This window comes from Falco cherrug, chromosome 16 (genome assembly GCF_023634085.1).
Source record: "Falco cherrug isolate bFalChe1 chromosome 16, bFalChe1.pri, whole genome shotgun sequence".
NCBI classification, from domain to species: Eukaryota; Metazoa; Chordata; class Aves; order Falconiformes; family Falconidae; genus Falco; species Falco cherrug.
The window spans coordinates 10568391-10590485 of NC_073712.1; the positions used below are offsets into that span (position 1 = coordinate 10568391).

The 22095-nt window shown below is 50.7% G+C and overlaps 1 protein-coding gene across 1 annotated transcript in view; it reads right to left on the reverse strand.

The window, feature by feature from the left end:
* Positions 1 to 19926, reverse strand: part of LOC129737490 (hydrocephalus-inducing protein homolog) — an 82170-nt gene extending 62244 nt beyond the window's left edge. The window contains exons 1-5 of the mRNA XM_055728284.1: positions 19784 to 19926; positions 18035 to 18154; positions 14537 to 14671; positions 7667 to 7866; positions 2085 to 2209 (exon numbers count right to left, since the gene is read on the reverse strand). Of these exons, the coding sequence (XP_055584259.1) occupies positions 2085 to 2209; positions 7667 to 7866; positions 14537 to 14671; positions 18035 to 18154; positions 19784 to 19882 (679 nt within the window). The 5' untranslated portion in view covers positions 19883 to 19926. The remainder of the gene's footprint in view (positions 1 to 2084; positions 2210 to 7666; positions 7867 to 14536; positions 14672 to 18034; positions 18155 to 19783) is intronic.
* Positions 19927 to 22095: the final 2169 nt, after the last annotated feature.

Genomic DNA, 22095 nt, shown 5'->3' on the forward strand with positions numbered 1-22095 from the left:
GGGACGCAGATGAGAACTTCACCGTGTTGGAGCAGCAGTGCCCTCACTTGCTGTGGGTCTGTGAAGATATGTCAGAATGAGACCGGTGGGGCACGGCCCACACCAACCTGCCCATCACAGCCCTGCAAGCCCATTTCTTCTGCCTGGAGCCTGCTGGTGCCTATGCCTGAGCGTGCAAGTCTACACCGAGTATTCCCAAGCTGTCCCACAACCAGAGCGAGCACACCTTTGCTTTCCGCCTCAGACCGAGCTGAAGAGGAGAGAGTCCCTGGCTGCGCACAGCAGCCGATTAACGCCTGGAGTCTTGCTGGAGCACCTGCCAGCACTTCACCCTCCAGAAGAGACCCCCACCAAAGCGTCCCTCACTGCCAGAGCTTCCAAACCTTCATTCTTCCTACCAAGCAACTCCCAGGAGTCAACTAAGCACAAACTTGAGCACCGAGCCTACTCTGCCTGTTGCAGGTGAGGGCCTCCCAGGTGAGAAGCAAACCCCAAACACGAGACATTCTCCATCGAAATGGCACTTCTGTGGAGCGTGTTTAAAGCCTCAGAGCCAGCCCCAGCTGAGAAGGGCAGCGACCCGGCCATCCCTGGAGAGCATCCCTCTGCCGAGGCAGAGCCTTCCCCTCGCTGCACGGGTTACAGCAAGGCAGCCAGGGGATGGACCTGCCTTTCCAAGGCTGCCACACAAAAGCACAAGGGGAGAGCTGGCTGCCCACTGGATGGACTCCTTAAACCCTAAGCCAGACACAATGCGGCAGTATCACAGTCGTGCCGGCAAAAAGAGCCCCCCCTCTCTTGGAGGGAGGTTGGAGAACGACTCACCCTTCAAGCAGATCTCTGCAGCCATTCATTCATCTCCACACATGGAGAGTTCAGCCTTCGTGCCTGTATAACCTCGACTTCTCTGCTCTTAAGGGAGCCGAGGAGGAGTGGGAGGGATTCGTGGCCAGACACGAGTTATGTTGCGAGAAACAGCAACGTCTCCAGTGACTGGACAGCCTGCTTTCTGTAACAGACAACTCAGCGTACAAAAATAACCGAGGTTCAGAAGCGTTACAGAGGCAGGCGTGCTTTATAAGCTTGCCTTCCCCCTCCGCTGAATCCTCGGCATACGTTGGCAAGCAGAGGAAGCAGGACCCAAGAACTGGGAGACATGCACAGTGCTTCGAGCATGCACAACTCCGGTTCATGGAAACATGACCTCATGCTCTACAAGACAACTAACTACTGCAAAATAAACTCCACGAAAACTATCATGGTCTCACTGTCTAAACCCATGGCCACGTGGGTCTCGAAATAATGGGTATAGTTTTGATCTTCAAAGCCAAGCTGAAGCCTTTGAAATGTAATCATTCTTTCTGCCCTTCTCCAAAGTACAGAGCAGCTTCTATATGAAGACTGAACAGGATTCCTTAACCTAGAAATCACACAAGAGATAGGTAGGTTTGTAAGAGCACAAACGGCCTGGGAAAATCCGAAGGAGGAAAAATTTGTCACCATTTGTCGTAAAACAGGAACCCAAGGGCCTGAAATAGTATTAGTCAGAAATTACAGAAGTGTAGTACCAGCACTTTCCCAAGGAATATTCCTTCCTTTGGAACGTACTGCCATGGGAGCCTACAGACGCTCATAGCTACAAACCCACAAAGCAACTGGACAAAGGCTTGGAAGGTAAAACCATCAGAAGTGATTAAACAAAGATGAGAATAAAGCCTCTAGCACAGAAAAATGCTAACTCCAGGGCCCACGAGGCAGAAAGCACATGCACTGCCTGCTTCTACACGCTTTGCTGAGCATCCCCTACTGCTGCTCTCCTGGAGAGGAGCCGGGGACACAGACACACTTACGCTCCCGGCTGACACCAGCGTCCCCCAGGGAGAGACCAGCACGCAGCCACACAGAACAAGGGCACACTCAGCCTTTGCCCCTTACCTGCTCACTTGAAGCACCAAAACATGCAGAGGTTTTGAAAGAAAAGGGTTTAGAAAGAAAAGGGTTTAGAGGAGTCTGCAAAGCAAGTTTAACAGTCTTCTGCTTTGAAGGACGCAGAGCGTGGGCACCATGCAGTGTCCCGCACTTACCTGTGTCGTAGTGTACTGTCAGGGACCCGGAATAATCACCAGTCTTCTGTGGGTGGAAGTCCACTGTTACTTGCACGGCATCACCAATCCCAAGAGTCCCAGCAGAGGGATCGACAGAGAAAGGGCTGCAACACAGAGAGGCACATCAGGATTACTGTGGGACATTTGGGGACTATGTGGCTGTCTCGTTCACTCCAGCTCACCTGCGCAAGCAAGAAGCAAACAAACCACAGTCAGCAGAAGAAAAAGAGAACAGACAGTATCAGAAACTGAGCCACCAACTCGACTCCTGAAGAGCTCCAGCCCTCAGAACATCCTATGCTATAAAACGACCTCGTCTCCCCCATACCCTGCATCCAGTTCTCTGCAGCAAGGCTCAAGAGTCTGACTGCTAGCAATACGATCGGAGGAGGGTTTTTGAAGAGCACGGAGATGGTGAGGGTTATTTGCATGCACAGCTTGACACAGACTTCCTCAGGAATCCGTCTTTTCCTGCCACCTATACACCTCAAGAGATACAAATGTCAAGGCAGTGAGATTGCAGCCTGGAAATCAGACAGGGAGAAGAGAATTTCTTCTTGAAGACCAGAGAATAACTGGAGTTTAATTTGCAGAATTCAACTCTTTTTTTTTTTTTTTTTACCTTGAAAGCATCCTGGTTTTGCCTAAGAAAGGGCACATTTTAACAGTGTTTCAGTGAAAGCTGCTCTAAGCAAAGAAAAATCTCTACGAGTGCAAAGGCACATTAGAGTGATACAATAACAAGGGAACAAGACACAAAAGGAGTACCCATTTACAACCTGAACAATTAGATCTCTGGCTAAATGAAGCACCATCAGCAGGAGCGTATCGAGGCAAGTTTAACAGGAGCTTTTCGGTGTATTCACAAGCAATGCAATCTGGGGCTCCGGGTTGTAATCCAAGCTTGGTAACTTTGCTTGGCCCGCTGGAGGAATTCTGTGCAATGTGTTGGAAATAATTATGAAAACGTGTTGGTGTACTTTAGATTTAACACGAGCAATTATGATTTGTGGCCAGGTAAACAGCTCTCGGCTGACAGACACATAATTCAGTTCTTTAACGCTCAGGGAAAAGTCAGGTGCAACATGCTCCTGCACAACAGCAGCTGGGCTTTGTGGCTCCTGTACAGCCCCACTTAGAAAGCAAAAGTTACTGGCTTTAGTGCTTTGCTGGTGGTCAATTTGTCACCTCAAAAACACCTTCCAGAGAGTTTCCCAGTGATTAGGGAATGCAGCACACAAAAATAATGAGAAAATCTGGAGCCATGCACGAGCTGAGCTTCATTCATGGAAGTAGTGACAGCTGATGACATTGCTGGAGTTCCTGCTCATTAAGGAGATATTGCTGCAATTAGGGGCCTGACCTGCTCCCCTGACAACAGCAAGAACATTGGCAGTGACTAATGGGGAAGCACTGGGCCTGCAATGTTCACGTGCTGGACCTGAGACACCTGGGAGGGAGGAGGAAAGCCAAGGCGCCGCCAGCCTCAGAACTGGATTGTTCTACATGGCCCTGCACCTGCACTGGGGGTTGTGCTTGGTTATACTGGGCAGGGCTCTGCTGGTGCTTGGCTAGCATCACTGCCTGCTGGAGGAAAGGCACAGAAAAATTCCCCCAACTTTTTTTTTTTTTTTCCTCCCCCCCCCCCGAAACATGGCCAGAACAGAAAAGCTGCTGGTTAAGGGCCACACTTCAGCACCACCTCCCATCCCATCCCCTTGTCTGCATACCCCTGCCCTCAGATAGCTGGGATGGGCATAACACTCCTGAGGATGACTTCAGGGGATGCCCGAGAAGGAAGGTATCTTCCCATCTTCAAATTATCAGAAGAAGAGGATCCCACCAAGGTCAGGACTCATTCTCAGGACTGAGAAACAGAGCACAAGTCAGACACCGCACCTCCTGCCTCCCACCCCACGCTGTACCCACGGGACAACTTTGTTACTGCTGTCGCGGGAGCTTGGTACCCCTCACGTAGACCTGGTTCTCCAAGACCCAGAGGGATGCAAGGTCCATGCTTAACCTGAACTCTGAATTTCAGTCCACATCACTAAGCTGTTCCCTGCAGCCTACAGATAAGAGATGCTAAGGAAACGTCCCTGACACACTAATAGCCACATGAAAGCCACTGCCAAGAGATGAAGCTGGCAGGCTAAACTCTGGCCTTCTCTCCATTAATTGTGAGCTGTTCTTTAGGATAATTCTTGTCCTGTTAGATCTACCCTGTTAGTGAATCACTACTGCTCCTGAAAAAACAGGAAACATAAGGTTTGGAGGTTTTTTAACAGCTTCTTTTCTGACATCCTTTTTAACTATGTCCATTTGTATGTTTGCTTTGTTGTACAACATCTAAACTGTCACAGGTCCAGATCTCCCAGCGGTGCCTTGCAATCCCCAGCTTGTATAAACTCCTCTAGCCACACCAGCCTGAGGGAGACCTTCCCGCCAGAACCTGCTGAGATCTTGCCCGTTACTGCCCTGCAGAAAGGGAGCAACACCAGACTAGTAAGCAATTTCATACGGATATGTTCTGGCATCTGTTGTCCTGTCCTTGTACATCCTGTGGTAACTCTCCAATCCCACACCTCGATGTCGTATATGGGTACTACAGGGGGCTCCTAGCACTGCACCTTGTAGCATCATTTCCTGAGCTTTCAGAGCCTGATGGGCCATTCCTTAATGTATCTTCTCAGACGGATCCTCTCTGGCGCCATAGCACAGCGTAGCACAAGGTCTGTAACGTCAGGAAAAGGCAGTGCTGCGCTGAGATCTGTTTCCAGATGCCATTTTCAACTGAAACGTACTGGAATGACATTTATCTCCCTGAATGCCATGGAGAAGAAACTCGTTATCCAGCCTTAACAACGAGAATGACAGGAAGAGACTTTCTATATTTACACTAGTACTGCTCTGACTCTCCAGCCTACTTGTCACGCCAGCTGGGAGGCCACTTCTTTTCTGCTGGGGTTGCTGGAGCCACTGAGCTCACCTGGGACCTCGGGGCAGGTACCTGAGCAACTTCTCACAGCACAAGCAGCAGGGAACCCACTGTCACACAGTGCAGTCCCCAGCACTGGCTGGAAGAACCGCTCCTGGCACACCATGGCCTCATCGCACAGGGAGAAAGAACGTGGGGGTTCTGCTCTCGGGCTGCAAGGGGATGTGCTGACCTGGTCAAGAGGGGGGAACACTTGGATTCTGAGTGGGGGATACAAGCTTGGGGCACTACGGTCCAGATACTGGAGGGCTGGGCTGCCATTCACTGGGACACAGCAGAACTGCATGCAGCCGAGGGATGGGAAATGCAGCCACCTGTATTTGGGGTGGAAGAATCCCTGGCAGTACAGGCTGGAGGGCACAAAAGCCTTTCTACGGAAAGGGAGCTTAGAGGCTGCAGCACAGGACATACAGGGAGATGCTGGGATAAAGGGCTTTGCACAGCCTGGAGGAGGACAGAGCAAGGCTGGTATTACCCGATCTTACTTCTCATGTTGTGTGCACACCCGACTGAACTTTGACACTGGTCTTGCTTTGAGCGCCGTGTTTGGTCAGATGATCTCCAGAGGTCCCTTCCAAAGTTATTCTGAGTTTCTCTTCTCCATCAGCCCAATTCCATTTCACATATAGCCCCCAAATTTCTCATATTTCCTATACATTTGTGCATATATCCAAGCAGATGGTAGACAGACAGGCATTGGAGGAACTCAACCTCTAAGAAAGTTCCCAATGAAGAATCCATTATGACATTTTGCTGAACACTTAAAGCAAAAAAAATAAAAACAGCAGAAACACAGGAACTTCAGAGTATTTAAAAAGAAATCTGAATGAAAGTGGAGGCGACTTCATTAGAATAAAACGCTGCTTATACTCAAAGATTTAAATCATCAGTTTGAAATTTCAAACTGGCTTTCAAAAATTCGTAATGAAATGGAAGAGATGACTGATGCCTTCAGCTGACATGGGAAATCTTACCAGCTTTTGATCTCTGCACACACACAATCCAGTTATTCAGAATTGTACTTTTTTGTGTGTCGTATGAAATAAAGCTTTTGCAACACTTCACATCTCTCTGTTGCAAATCAGGACTGAAAAATTTAATTGCTGAAGTTCAGCATAAAATCCGTATCAAGCAGGATTCAACACACGCTGGATCACTCAACAGAAGAGTTGGCAAGGACATTGCCAAGAGATGCCAGACACGACTGGGTATCTGTTTTGGTGGTGACGGCTAGATCTGGAAATCCCAGAGGGAAGCTGTACAGGGATTTACAAGTTCCTGCCTATGTATTTCCACAGTGAAAAGCAGCAGCCTGCTTGAATAGCATCCTGGAAGCTTCCATAGCCTTGCCAGGCTTTGGTAGGAGCCTCTTGGACCCTCATGTTTCCCAGGAGAAAGAGCAAAGAGCCTTCTCTTGACCCCTGTTTTCCTGGGGAAGAAACTGAAGCAACTCAGGTGCACTAAGGCAGATGGCAGGTCTTTGCTGCGTTCTGGACCTCAGCTCCTGCACCAAGACCTCTGGGACCAAGCAACTCGGAGCTAACTACCAGCCAGCTGAACTGGTTTCCTTGCAGGTGCAGTGTCCAAAATGCATTACCTTCTCCAGTTCAGCAAACTGGAAAAACAGTGACTGTCTTCTCAGACCAACAGGAACAGTACAGGCTGTCCACGACACAGCACACATCGGGCGCTTGACCAGGAGACTGCCCAAATACCACGTGCTTGTGGCCTCCCAGGGAATGGGTATATTTGGCCAACAGGGCCACATAACCATTTCAGAAGGTGCTGAGGATTAAGGAGGTTGGTGGTGGCTACTACAGCATGCTAGAGCACTTTCCAGGAGATCCGAGAGAGACAAAGCTCTAGAAAAGGCTCCCAACCCACGCACCAGGTATTTGCTGCATCTTTGGCCTGTGGCCCCGCTGTAAGGCATTCCTCTTTGGGGCTGTAGTGCAGCTTTGAAACCACTGCCAGCTCGTCTCCACTTACAAGCTCATTCTGCTGAAGAATATTGGATCCCAGGGACCAGATCAAACCTACTGGAAAACCAGGTCCTGGACCACACCCTGTTTTTCTCAGGGTCTCGATACCAATTGCTTTGATCTGCAATCTCCAATTGCACTTGCTACTCTAGACAAACTGCTGATAAATTCTTAAATGTCTCTTCCACCAGCTCAGAGCTTGCCCATTTCTTAACACTGCCCTTGGTCTGCAGGAACTGAGCTCCTAGAGCTGTCGTCTGCCCCGCAGGATCTTCCACAGCCCGAGGGCAGTCCAGCTGCCTTCTTACAATTGCTCCTTCAGTCTAACAGAATCAGTCTTGCACGACTGTGCTCTGAAGACACCGTTGCACTATAAAACTCCACTCTGCAGCTTGCAGGGTTTTAGCAGAGGTTGCGCCATGCTTCAAACACTATAATCAACAGCAAAACCCACGTGCCCTGCCCATCTCCAGCCATGGCAGCAGCACGGCAGCTCAGGTGCTCCGGTTCCTTTTTGTCGCTGTTTCCCAACTATATTATCACGCCACAGTGTTTTGCACAAAAAAAGATGAGCTCCCTACCTCTGCGTGCTGATGCAGTAGCGGGCCTCCCGGTTACCAACGTTGCGAACCAGCAGCGTTTTCTGGGTGCTGTACTTGACTGGACAGGCTGAGAAGTTCACCTGGTCGGGGAAGTCCAGGATAGCTCGGGCACCTATAGCTCGGATTGGCACAACAAACTTCTCCCTTTCTGTGATGCAGATGAGCTCGTGGAAATAATCCTGCAGGGAAAGAAACAATCTCAGCACAATGCATTTAGCACCATTCCCACGGCAGAAGGAAAATTGCTGTTTTCTAGGACTGTTGCAGTAGCGTTCAATAACGGAATAATAGTACCTTTTACCTTCATGACCTTTCATTCCAGCATGACTTGCACAGGGTTGTTAACTTGCAAAGAAGAAACAAGCCCACTGATTCACCCGCTTTCGCAGCAAGCTGGCAGCACCACAATTATCTGATGCTTTGATTCCGAGGCACCAAAACAGAGTCGCTTCACACAAGGGATCACAGCACTAATGGAACCTGCTTCGATCGCCACCGCAGACTGTTGGAAGCACCACTGAGAACCCAGCTGTGCCACAGCACTAACTTCAAAGCCAGCAACGCGGCGACCTCGTTGAAGCTTGGCAGGGGATGCTCAGGTACGTTTTCAAAAGGACTTCAGCACATACGTGATCAACGGTCAGTCGCTGGGGAAATGCTTCACAAGCTGGACACGGTAATTGCTGCGATGCCAGCTGAGTGTAGGGTACAGCTGTATTTCTCACCCGCTCCCACAGCCTTACAGGGCCAAGGCTGGGGACACGCACCCTTCAAAAGCCATCTGACCCATCTCCCCACACCAGAGCCGGCTCAGCTCCAGACCCAAACTGTTTTTGCAAGAGGTTTCACAAGTACTTCAAAGCACTAACAGTTCCACCCCTGCCCTCAGCAGCCTACACCAGCTCTGTGCTAGAGTTAAAGGGTGTTAGCTGTGTCTGAACTCAGTTTCCCTTTACATCTCACCCAGCCCCAGGGGACACAGAGACAGCTCTGGCTGATGCCTTAATCGAACCCCTCTGTAAAGTCTGTTCTAGAGGAGTAAGTGACGGCGTGCCTGGTTAGCACACCCACCCCAGGCAGGCGGCATCGGGAGCTGCACACGGGGGACACTCAGACACCCCACCAGAGCAAAGCCGGCTGTGCAGTCCCAGCCACTGGCTCGTTCAGAACAGAGCCAGGCAATCCCCCCCGCGCCCCGGCTGCCTGGCGTTTAGCAGCAGGAAGGCAAATCAAATTACCAAAAGCATTTTACTGTAGGGATGAGCAGATCAGACTCCAGATGTATGGCATGGCGTCGCTGCGCTGGAACTATCACCTTGCCCCCACTGAAATCAGTGGTAAAGCTGCTGCCATAGGGCCAGGAGCCATTACCCCCAGCAGCGCTCTTGTTGATGAGCTGATCAAAGCTCTGCTTCTCATCAGTCACTCGCTGCCCTGATTTTTGCCCCGGTGCTTTTAACTCATTTGATATTCTTGTAATTGTTGAAGCAGCAAGCACTTTGATTTAGGAACCGCACACAGCAGCAAACTCCCTTCAGCAGAACTGATCCGGATTCCTCCGCGGTTGGGATTTCCTGCTCCCATCCCCATCCCCTCCTGGAAGGGCCCTAAGGCAGCCAGCCGTGGCACAGACACGTACCCAGTGCTCCAACACAACAGCTGACACCCAGCGCCTCACCCACCACCCAGCGCCTCACCCACCACTAAGGTTGACAAAACAGATGCTGCCCCATCCAAGGCACAAAGAATAAAGAAGGATCTCTTCTTCTAGACATCTCAAACAGTCACCCTACAAACTGCACAAGGGCTTTTGCTTTTCCTATTTGGAAGGTAAAATACTAGCAAGAGAACTGCAGCAAGCAACCTGCAGGATTTAACATCATATTCCAGGCAAGGGTTTCATCTTCAGCAAGTCTTTCTGAATTAGCAAGTTTGTACTCAATCTTGCAGCCCAAGCCCTCTAAAATAAAAGCTACGGGCAGCCCATATGACTTTAAAGCACCCATTACCTCCTGGGTACTTCACCTCCCAGACTGTTCAGATGCTCAGAAACTGCATTAGCAAATGGAGAGTGCCATTTGCTTTTGCTGTTGTTGTTATTTCGGCCACATTACTGTAACAAAGGCAAATCCAATTGAAAGCTACCTGCCTTAGTCTTGGCATGCCATATTTACTTATCTCTCTCTTCCAGATGCCAGGTAGACAGAGGAGGATGCAAGTTCAGATCAGCAGGGAGATAAAAAAAAAGGAACTTAAAACAACTGGAGGTATTTGAGGGAAGTAAAAGGAAGTAATTGTCAAGTCGTTGTCATTGCTAAGGAGCAAATGGATGACAGCAAGGTAATTAAGAGCCCAAGAAATAAATCCCCCCCTCCCCCAAAAGCAAGCACAGGCAACCTTCCCAGCTCCATTGCTGGTGAGGGGCACCGGGACAACCTGCACAGCAACGCACAAGGAAAGGGAATTCTTTCTCCAGGGACCTGAGGGCAAGGCTAAAGCAGCAAGGATTTGGTTTCACAGAGACAACCACGACCTTGGGAGAGAAAGCTGCCTCTCACCATTCATGCAGATGCACATCATGTCCCAAGCCCCTTCTCCAGGGACACCGTGGAACATGGCATCCCATGCAAGGCTTGACTCAGCACTTCAGAGCAGGCTGACCCTTCAGCCACGCTCTACCACCCCACCAAAGCGGGACCTTGCACCAGGCTGAATGCAGCGTCAGCCCAAACAGGGCGAAACCCAAGGCAGGAGGGGTGCTAGGCAGAAGCTGGCTGTTTGTGTCGCTGTGGACCCATGGTCCCTTAAGCTTTTGAAAGCTGAATTGCCCCCCTGGGTGGGGAACGGGTTGCAGTCTCCACTGCAGCACTGCCTCGTGCTACCTGGACACTAACTCTGCTACACACTTGCTTACAGCCTGGGCAACTGTTGAGACCAGTTCAAAATCTTGTTCTGCTTCGCAAGTACAAACCCTTAGCAGACTGTTTAAGACCACGTTTCTAAATAAATGTGCCTGGATGACAGAGGGGTTGCATCCCATCTATGCTCTAAAGTTTGTTGTGTTTAGACACAGCTTCAGGCTACAGATTTTCATGAAAACATGACTACATCCTTCATACAACTCCCCTCTCCATTGCAAGGATGGCAGACAGTTGTACGATGGTTCCCCTTCTCTCACACCCCTTTGACAAGCAGTAAATTACAAGCTCTGGCCTTCCAGGTATCGCCACTGGCATCTGAACTGGCACCCGCTGGAACTGAAGCAGCTGCTCATCTCTGATGCTGTTTCAGGCTCTCTGCAAACTCAGGGGCTAACGGTAATACTGCCACAGTGATATCAACCTTAGCTGCCCACAACACCACACTCGGATGTCAGATTTCCTGCATAACCCATCCTAAATCCTGCACTGAATTCCTTGCAGCAGACGACTTGCACAGAAAAGATCCTTGTAGCATGAGGTCACACGGCAAGCCAAGCAGGGAAAGCTCCCGCTGAAACCCTGATATCAAAGGCTGGAAAATAAGGGCCATGACCAGAGAGGAGGGACCGGAGGATGAAGATACAGTCGCAGGAGAAGGGGGTGCCCCTGCACCTGCCCCCCTCAGCTGCCGGGTCGCAGCACTCTGAAATGAGTCGCTTAGCTCCAGGTTCATTTATCACCGGGCCATTTGCCTTGGTCTTCTGCCCCTTTCCTCCCCACACGAGTCATCTTGAAAGTATACTTGGAATAGCTTCTGGGCGCTACAAAGCATCTAACAGGGCTGCGCTGAATTGTAAAGGACTTCATTTCAGTAATGCAGTAACTCGCTGTCCTGTCGTATTTCATAGTAATCAATGTGCATTAATTCAGTCTCCACCGAGCACCAGTAATGAATTTCACAAACCTCACAGACTGAACTTGCATTGCCTGAAAACAGTGCACTGCTACAGTGAAAAGAGCAAGACGACAACACGGAATAAGCTGTGCTATGTTTTTATGTGCTTCTTACTTCCTTCTTCCTCCACAATAAACTATTAATAAGCCTGTAGGACGCACAAATGGAAGTATTTCTGTCTGTTGTTTATCTGCCAGTCAGTGCCACAATGGTTTCCAATTCAGCAGAGGCCGTCAGACCATAACGCAAGAACATGTGGGAACAGGGGCTGGCACGAGAACACCCACGCTGTACAACTGGAGCCATAAAACAGAAACGTGCAAATCAGAAGCAGCAAGAGTAACAAATTGGAAATGTTGCCCAGCAGAAAAATTAGCAGTTCATTTATAACACAAGTGCCAATAAACCAACAGGCACACCAGCTGTTTATTTATTTTCTGACAGTCCAATCACGTGGCACATTCCCAAATGACTGCCAGACAGTAGGAAACTGCTCATTTTCCAAGAAAGGGCTACGTGGCACACAGCATTTCAGCCACCAACAGCTCACATGGCCCTAGTACTTAAGGCTTGGCCACAACTGTACTCCTTTGATTCAGGAGTGACTTCACTGAAGTCAGACTTACCCCAGGGAAGAACAGATTCAAAGCAAGAGAATTATACAAACCAACTCCCCATCAGGAAGACCCGCATCCCAGTTCACTGGGTTACCCACAGTCCCTGTGGATCGTGCAGCATCAGGGATGTAGAGGTTGTTCAAAGGCAGCACTCCTGAGCCTTCCACAATTAACACACAGATACTCTGCAGGCAAGCAACTGCAAGCCCAGCGCAGGAGGCTTTACGGAACCATTTCCCAAAGCCTGCCTCTTGGCTAAGGGCTTTGCAAGGTGCTCTGCACCTCCTGACCATGCTACTGATGCATTTCTAGCTCAGCTACAGCACTCTGGCACTCCGCTGACTCACGCTCCATCAAGTATGAGCCAAAACATTCCGTTTGTACAACATTCTGGTTCTGCTGTACAATCCCCTTGTGCTCCTCACCAAGCAGCCCACATCCCTCCCCCAATGCCCTGCAAGGAGCACAAAACCCAGGTCAGCAGAAACCGCCAGGGTGTTGCTGAAGCTGTGCAGAGGACCTCGCTGGCACAGCTCCCTAATGCCACACACTCACCAGTTCAAGGGCAAGACAAGGGACAAAGTACTGGACATGAGTGCTCCTGGGGGTTGTCTCACCCTACTTCTATTTGGGGTGATGTTCATGTGTTGCTCTGCTGCTTCTCTATAGTTGAAGAGCAGCAATTTGCCCTTCATGGGAACCAATTTACTTCCACCCCAAAAATGAATGCTCATGAATACTAATAAATCACATTTTAAAGGAAGCAGCGTCCTCTGCAAAGCCTACCTCGGTGAGGTTGAGCTCTTATGTCACTTGGGCAGTATGGAGAACTGCCCTAGGCCAAGGTCATTTTAACCTTCCATACGAATGATGTAAAACCATTTCTCAGTCCCTCCCCAAAGCAACAGATCATTTCACAAGCTCAGGGAGCCAGGGACCGCAGGGCATTTCCTCTTTAGTTTGCTACAGCCACGCTGTTTGAGGATAGGACAGGGCATTAAACTAAATCTAAGCAGCAAACAGAAGATGAGAGAACAGCTGTGCCCAAAGGGATCCTGCACCTCTGGCCTGGCGCAGAAGCATCAGCTGGCTCAGAGCTATCCCCTAACCTCGCCTTGCCCACACAGCCACACAAAGAACCCTGCCAAGAGGCAGCAGAGTGCTGCTGGAAAGAGTCAGCCTGGCTGTATGCCCCTGCGATGCTTCCTCCCTTCCATGCCGTGTGCTAAACCCTTCTGCATTAAGAAGCCTCCAGACAACACTGTCACCCCTTCACATCACGGCACCGTGCCAGGCTTGCCAGAGCCACAGCACCGATGTTCCAACCTCCAAGCAAAAGCATGGCACATGGGGCAGGGAATAGGTGCCAGCTGACACAGCAGCCACAGCCACATGCACACAGCCACAGCCACACTAGCGTGACTGCCCAAAGGCTCCGGGGTAAGTGTCTGCCTGCAGATTCTACCTGCCCCTTCAATGCCTGGGTGTGCTCCAGATGTCTCTGTCATCTGCAGCACACCGGCCCCCTGCTGATTAAAGACATCTAGAGCTCAGTGCGGCTGTGCCAGGCTGGCTCCCCGCCACGAGCACATCTTCTCCCCTAGAATCACAGCTGGAGCACAGGCAGGCAAGTATCCTCAGGGGCAGCACAGCGGCAAGGCTGGAACACAGAGGGTATGAAAAAGCATCACCTTCGCTCCAGCCCTGGGTGAGGCAGGGAACTGGTTGCCAGATGGGAAAGAGGAAAGCTCTCTGCATCTATTCACTCCTCTAGTATTTTCTATCATAATTAAGCCCCTAACACTGAGTAGAGAGGTGGGATGGCTAAACATCAACACTCCTCCCGGCCATCTTCCTACTGTCCCACGTGCACCTTCCCCTGCAAACGCCCAGGAAAACACGGGGAGGGAATGCACAGCCCGTCAGTCCCTGCTGCGGTGGCATCGCATGGTGCTGCCAGCCAGGATGTGACCAGCCGCAGGCTGCCTGACCACAGCCTAGAGCAAACCTTGCAGCACGGCACGGGCTATAACCAGTGCGCAAGGAAAGTGCCGGCTTCAGACAGAACGTTCCACTGTCTCACTGCTGTGTCCAACGTGATACGCATCCCAGTGACTCCAGTTTTCAAAAGTGGTGGTCCTCACTCTGATCAGGCTCAACTTCGCGTCCTCCAAACAACAGGTCAATTTTAAATAGGCTTTTGTATTTATAATTATCAGAGCAAACCCATAACCATACAGCAACGGACAGATATTAGCAGTGCCGCAAACCCCACAGCAGACGCCCTGTTCTGAACCCAGCCCCGCAGGTTCGCCTCCCGCTGAAGGCACCTGTCTCTTGGGACCTCCAGTCTCACCTTGTTCTCATTGGGGGTGAAAACGATGTGGAAAGTCACAAGCATGCCAGGCGGTACTTTGCGGCACACGGCATGGTGGCTGATCAACTTGAAATAAGGTGACCTCTCCAAGGTGACCTTCAGCAGCTGAGGAACCTGCAGAAAAGGTAAGAAAGTATGATTTTGCAGCTTGTGGAAACAGGAGCAGAAGAGACCTGCCAATAGCCTTCCTTAACCACCTTTCCAAAGCACTTTTAGCTCTGGAGGTACGTGCACATAATACACAAGAGTCAACATTAATCCCTTCTGCCTGGGCAAAATAGCTCAAGGCCAGAGGCAGCAGGGCAATGAAGGAAGGGCCAAGCAGGGAAGACACCAGCAGCACCGAGATATAATATCTGAATCAAGCCACCCGTGTATTCAACAGGCCCAAAGAACCTGCCGGCTTCTGCCCATACACATCCAGGCAGTCATGCCCCTAGAAGGGGACTGTGTTGTCTGAAAGCCAAACAGTACGTGTTAATCCTGGGGGAAGGAAGAAATGCACTTTAACATGCTAGGTTTGAGCAGGGCTAGAGTCATGCATGCAGACCAGCAAGAGGAGGAGACCACACATACTGTGGCCTCACTGGTAATAAAAGCAAGCCTGAAGAGCAAAAGGAGGAACATGGGAAGACAAAGCGACAACCCCACAAACAGAGGATGGCTAGGAAAATTCACAGGGAGCTGTAAAGAAGCAAGGGAGAAGCACAATACGCTACAAGGAAAGGCTGATGCAGAGGATGAGAGCCAGCAACTTGGCAAAGTGATGGAAAGCCAGGCGACCCCCCCCAGGCTGTGGCTATCAACTATGGGCTCCAAAGGCATCTTCTGCCTCGAGATACATGACCGGCACTGACTGCCGCTGGAGTCTCAGTTTTAAAAGCCAACCTCTGCTCTCCGGAGGCTCCTGCTGCCTGTGACCGTAGCCAGGCAGCTGCCAGCGCAGGCAAGCCAGATCCCTGGGGATCCCTGCCCACCCCCAGCAGTCCCTGCAGGCACCCTGCTGCACGGTTCTGCCCTCTGGGACACCACCAGCACACAGACAGCACGCAGGCATTTCTCGACCCCTGAGCACCAAATCTCAAAGTCTAAAGCAGGTGATTTGGATTGACGGGCAGCTTCACTGACAAACAACAACCCCACAGGAGGCCTGGAAAAAATGGAGGCTTGTTCTGCACCACCCACCCGAGCCTGGTAACCCATGGCCCAGGCAGTCCTGAACTCTCCAAACGCCCTTGGAACCCAGCAATGTCCTGGGGCAGCGGGTTCCAGGAGCCAGTTTCACAGCGCACACAAGCAGTTTGGTCACCAAGTCCCTTAGGAGAGGAGCACGTGTGGCTAAGACCTTCAGCAAAAGCCACCCAGAACACCTGAGGGTGCTGAGGAACAGCCTGAAGACAGAAAAGCAATTGTACAACACTGGTGAGAGCAGTAAGTATATAGCGAAGCACTTCTGTAGTTGCACCATTACAGAGCCTCTATTTGGAATACATTTTGCTGTCAGCTGGATTTTTAGGGGGCAAACAACTTCAGGCTGCCATGCAGTATAAGATTCAGAAGAATCTGGGAAACCAGCGCGAAAACTCTGAGACAGAGCACAACACTGCTCTTCTCCAGGACATTGCCAAAAGCCAACAAAATTAGAATAGAACACCCTCTCAGGATTATCATCTCTACCTTTCTGTATTTAGAACATACCAAGGATTTTCCTTAGAGCTAATCCTACTTTTACACCCACGCTCTCCAATGGCTGAGGTCTTACCGGCTTCAAAACTAGTTCGGTTTGGAAAAATCCCACATTCACACACTGCCTCCCCCTTTACAGGGCACGTAAACCCCAAGGTGCAGCTGGACAAGTTTATTATTCCTTACTGGGAAGGGCAGAAATGTTATGCAGATGTTCTTTTCCACCTGAGGAAGCATGAACAGAGCAAATCAACTGTTTGCCTGTTGGCTGGTACTTGGCAAAGATAACCATTTTGAGGTGCTGCATGGATAATGGAGCAGCTGAAGCCAAAAGACTCAGTGGGAACGAAGCAGAGAGTAGGAAGAGAGAAACTGAGGCACATTTTAATTGGGAAGAAGATACCTACAGCAAGGGGTGCCCAAACCCCAGTGTAGACCACACCAGTGGCATTCCCTGGGTGCAGGCACCCATGCCACACCTTATCCACGTTCCCAAGTTAAATGCCAGACCAGGAATGGTGCAGTACTCTCCAGGAATAACTGAGGGACCACACACGCATCCTTCCCAGCCAAAGGGTCTTCCCTTTTCACCCACATCCCTGTCAAAACCTGTTCTCTCAGGAAATACTTGGACTTCTCCCGCTGTCCTTCCACTCGCTGCCTTGGCAGCTTTTTTTTGTTGTCCACCTGTTTGTCCCCCCCAGCAGGTAAATCTGGAAATCTGGGCGGAATTCACCGGCTCTTGCGCACACTTCCATCTTCCCATCCCACCCTCCCCTCACACATACCTCTTATTCCTCATTACAAAAGAGTATCCTTAATTACACCTCTCTTCCTGACCTTTCTCTGCTGCCAGTGCACTTACTGCTACAGATCAAGAGAAACCCTTGCGTGTAGGAAAGTGCGCAGTGAGAGAACACTGAGCTCAGCTCCTTTCCTCCCTCTGCCTTTTCCCACCAGCTTGCTCTTGGCACATGCCTCATTCCAGCAAATGTTTCCCCAACTGAAATTCAAAAGGTCTCAATTTCCCTCTTTACAGTGGAACAAAACTGCTGACATTTTCCAACTTTTCCATTTGCAGCTTTCTTCGGAAATCTCAAAATGATCAGGTTTTTCAAGCAAAGGTGGAGACCTCCGAGGGCACTTGACTCTGAACGTGCTGTGGCTCTCCAAAGGGGAAGCAGAGCGTCACATTGCCTCAGAAAAACCTGAGCAGAACCCAATTAAGCTTAGCAGGAGCCTGAAGCGGCACCTAAAGGCCTCCCACTGCTTCTGCTACATCAGTCTGTTTCCACTGCTGTTTCAAACCACCTTTCCTGAAGCGCTGTTACCACTAATTATAACTTACTCCAGCATAAAGCGGAGAAGACTCAACCCCTGCGCTCTGACAGCCCGTTCAGCTCTCTGTGCAGCTCACCCAGAGGCAGAGGTGCCCTGTGGAAACCAAGATTAACCACGGAGCCACCAGGACGCGGTGCACACTCGAGGGAAAGCACGAGGGCAGGGAAGAACTGTACAGCCCTCAACATTCCCAGCCATCCAGGGCTTTCAGGGGGAAGGATGCTGACTAGAAAAGCTCCTTTCGGTTAGGGACTACCAACACACAGCCAAAACCAGGGCAAGAAACCTCAGCATGGCAAGATTTCCACCATCTTGCAAAATAAAGGTGGCGAGACATTTTACTCCGGATGTGCTGTGCTGCAGCAGGTGACTGGCTGTGCTGTGCACTGCGCGGATGACACTGCTCTCCAGTTCCAGCACAGGGTTAAACTTCCACATCCCAGCACTTACCTTGTCCTCGTTCCTCAGAGTCAGTGGCACTTCATAGACCTCATAGGGGACGTAGCTCTGGAATACCACCTCTGACGGGAAAGGCTGGAACGAGCGCTGTCTCGGGGAAGGTGCCGAGAACTGCAGATGCAAAACAGAGTTTCAGCCGCTGGGAGAAAGATTCATCAATCAGAGAATACTACATCGGTCCCCAGTGAAGTACAGTCTCCCGGTGAGTACGCCTGCCCAGCTCACGCCAGGGGAACGGCAGCTCACCCACCTGTGCTCTGAGCAGATCAAATGTTTCTGGGCCACACTGAGCAGGCTCAAGCGAGCAGCTCTTTTGCTGGCCGTTTCTCCAGGTTTCCTGCTCCAAAAGGCAAGGCAGCGCTTACCTCCGGCAGAGCCCTGGGCTAACACGGTCACACCGCTCCAGAGCACTTACTGCGAGAGCCGTAAGCACTCGTGCAGCAAGTGAAAGCCAAGCATTTACAGGAGACTCCACGGGAAACAGTTTGGGGATTATCTTTACCCTGAGACAGTCACCAAGTCCAACCCATCCTCAAATCTCTTTTTTGATACACAGCCTAGAAACCATGAGGAAGAGAAGACAGGCCAAAAAGGAACACCGCCGTTAAGAAAGCAACAGATGAGGTGATAAGGTTCAGCTCCTTCCCCAGCACTACTGCGCAACTTGAATAGGGCTGGACTTGGCATCTCCTTTTCCCATGAGCTTTCAACGGATGCTTCATTACAGTCCATTATTGCCACGTCAGTTAATACCACTACAGAAGCGTGCCTGACGACACACAGAAACAGCAAACGCTTACGGCGCAGAGGCATTACTTGGAGAAAATCCCTCCCTGCTTTGTCTCCCCCCTTCCAGCTGAACTCTTCGCACTCACAAGACACAGGCACGTCTCCTGCTTCTGCACAGGAGTCAGGGTCGTGCTGAAGCCAGCAGCCACAGCACACGGCCAGTTCTGTGTGCGCTCGTCCGAGGCGTTCCCAACCTCACGTGCTGTCTAAGGCAATCCCCAACCAATTTGTTACAGGTCTCTTGCTGGCACTTTTCCACTCAACAGCCTACCTCAGTCATCTACCCACTTGGAACGTGCGTTCTACTAAGCAGATGTGTAAGAAGAGCAGCTTTCAACATACATGTAAGCAAACACTGATCCAGATAAAGCACACCCGCTCCCCTCTGCCCAGCGCCATTCCCCTGTGTACCTGGCAGCCTGCAAAATCTAACACCCTGTAAGGGTCCCACTCGTCGTTCCAACCCAAAGCATTCATGCAATTGCTTGAGCTACACCTTGAAGAGTTACCGTAGGCCCTCAGCCCTCAAAGACCAACGCTGCCACCATTGAGGCCATCCGATGACCCCAAGCGTTTGACAGAGACTACACCAGACCAAGGGCTGCCTATTTCAGCAGGAGGGTGGGAAATTGCAAGCTTGCATTCTTGTGTCCCCCCCCAGCCTTTCTCCAGGATCATGCTTTAGCCACAGTAGCTCGTCTCCAGCAAAAGCCACCAACTTCAGCAGAGGTGATTTATATGGGCTTAGTGCAGGCCAGGACTTCAACAGCTCACTGGGGGAAAACATTTCACCTTTCCCCCAGCAGAAGGAACGCCACCACCACCAGCAGCAGTTTGAAACGACAAACTGCCACCAAAGTATTTAGATAAGCTGGAGGCAAGCCTGTCACAAGCATAGGCCCACTTCAAATGTCACGTCAAACAGCAAGGAAAAGGGCAAGAAAAGGCTACCTTATGACGGGAGGCTTCGCTCACGTCGAGAAGCTGGGTAATCTGGGGCCGCCGCATCTCCCGAGTGCTGGCCAGCCTCTGCTTGGTGCTAAGAGTCATCTCCTTCAGGAAGGCAGAGGGAGTCAGCTGAAATGCAAAACACCAGCAAGAGCTACAGAAATGCCTTCATTCAGAAAGGCTTTTCTTGTGCAAGAGCCACTGATGAATAATTTGTGATCACAGCCACTAGGATAGTCCTGGAAGTCCCATAATTACCCGCTGAAATATTTAACATCAGTAAATTAATGATAGAGAGCGGAATACACACGCTCCAACCAAGTGGCTCTGTCCCAGTAGCTTCTCCTTTGTGATTTGATGTGACATGTTGGGGGATTTGGCTCTTCAGGCATTTGTTTCCTCTTCAGATTTGCTGGATTGAGCCAGTGACCTTTGAAGAAGGTCGGGAGGAGTTACCAGCAACCCCCTAACTCCATCCTTGCACAACGCTTACAACCACCACACGTGTGGAGACGTCACTGCTGGGTGAGTCAGAGGAAAGCAGAGAAGCAGTGTTGTGCCAAAACTGAGGTGGAGAGGAATGGCTCCAGGTTTTAGTTATCTCTTTTGAATTAGCACTTGTTTTCTCTGTTCTGGCCTCCGAGACCTCTCCACAGAAGTATGCAGAGAGATCTCCTCGACAGAGCCTCAGCGCCAGGTCGCCTTCAGTCAGGTGAGCTCTGGTCAGCAAAGGACATCTGAGGATGGGGAGGAGGAACTGCCCTGACTCTGCTGCTGTCTGCAGCGCTGGGTCTGTGCTCCACAGGGGATACGGGACAGAACAACTGTTTTGGAACCTGTTCCATCTGGGACCAGCCATACCTCTCGAAACCTTCAGGCAGAGTTTGAGCAGCCCACCACGCGCCCAGCTGCCTGGAGGGCAGGTATGGTCAGAGCAGCGCTGGCAAGCATCCCGACGTGACAAAACATTGCTGCCCACACAAAGGGGACAGAACGAAGCACACGCTCATGCTTCAGCTATTCCGGTGCAATGCCCGGTACGTCCATTTAAATTGGCTCCGGTGGCACATCCAGACAGACTCTGGGCTTGCCCTGAAGCAGCACACAGTCCATCCCCTACTGCACCATGATCGCCACCTCCGACAGAAGCACGGCAGCAGAGAGACGGGGAGGTGGTGTCCAGCTTCACAGTGCGGCCAGACAACAGGAGGGGCAGGTAGAGGAAGGACGTGGGGGCAGTTTCCAGCCTTACACAGCTCCTACCTGGCCGCAGCAGGTACTTACAGCTGCAGGCTTCTCCGTCTCTCTGACTAGCTTCGGATTACGAGGCACTACCACTTGGCTCGGGAATCCACCAGCCATCCTGGAGGACCCCGTGAACCAGCAGGGCTTTCCAGTGGCCATGCCTCAGTTGACCTGCAAGGAACAACAACAGGACTTTGAAAATCCAGAATGCCCTTCATGGCAGACCCAAAGGAGACAGCTGTGTCTCCGGGTTGTGGCATCCTTCATAACTGCGGCCTCCCCACCCTGTCTCATAATTAGACCATGTTGAAGCAGAAGAGTGAAGATTGATAGAAGTAAAACCCCACAACAAACATTCCCTGAGCCAAAACAGCCTTTCACAAGCCACACGCACACATCAGAGCCTGCTGGCATTTCTCACCTTCTCCCTCCAACTTCCATCTATTTTGGAACTATTTACTGGAATTTTTATCCAAATCTCGATTAATACCCAAACTGTCCTTTATTACTCTTCAAAAGTTTTTCGGTGGGAACAAAAGAGAAATGTCACTTCACTGCTTCATTTTGCAAAAGCAGCTGACCCGATGCGACTCTGCGCCTGACCCTACTAAGTGCTCAGAGTATTAGGAACAACCTTAAAGCCGGGGATCGCTGCTGCCCCGAGCATCAAAATCAGACCGCTCTCCTACTTTGCAAACCGAATGCCCACCCTTTGTGCAAGGAGGTTGGTGATGGTTTTAACTAATGGAGCACAGAGCTCAGTACTCTGATTATCAACTATGGTTTCTCAAAGCTAATTTGGTTAACTTGCAAAAATGATCCAGCAAACAGGACTCCTTCCAGGCATGAAATTGCCACAGTGACCAAGAGCCTTTCTCCATGGAGAACGAGGGCCCCTTTTTTCACTTATTAACACCCAAACTCAAGGCTCCCTACAGGCGTTCGAAGCTGTAACAGCAGAAAGAAAAGCATGAAACCATTCAAGCTGCATGAGCAATTAGCTCAAATATAAACGCAACGTTAGTGAAAGCAGGGCCACTTAAGGCTATCCTCACGGCAGCTCTTCTCCA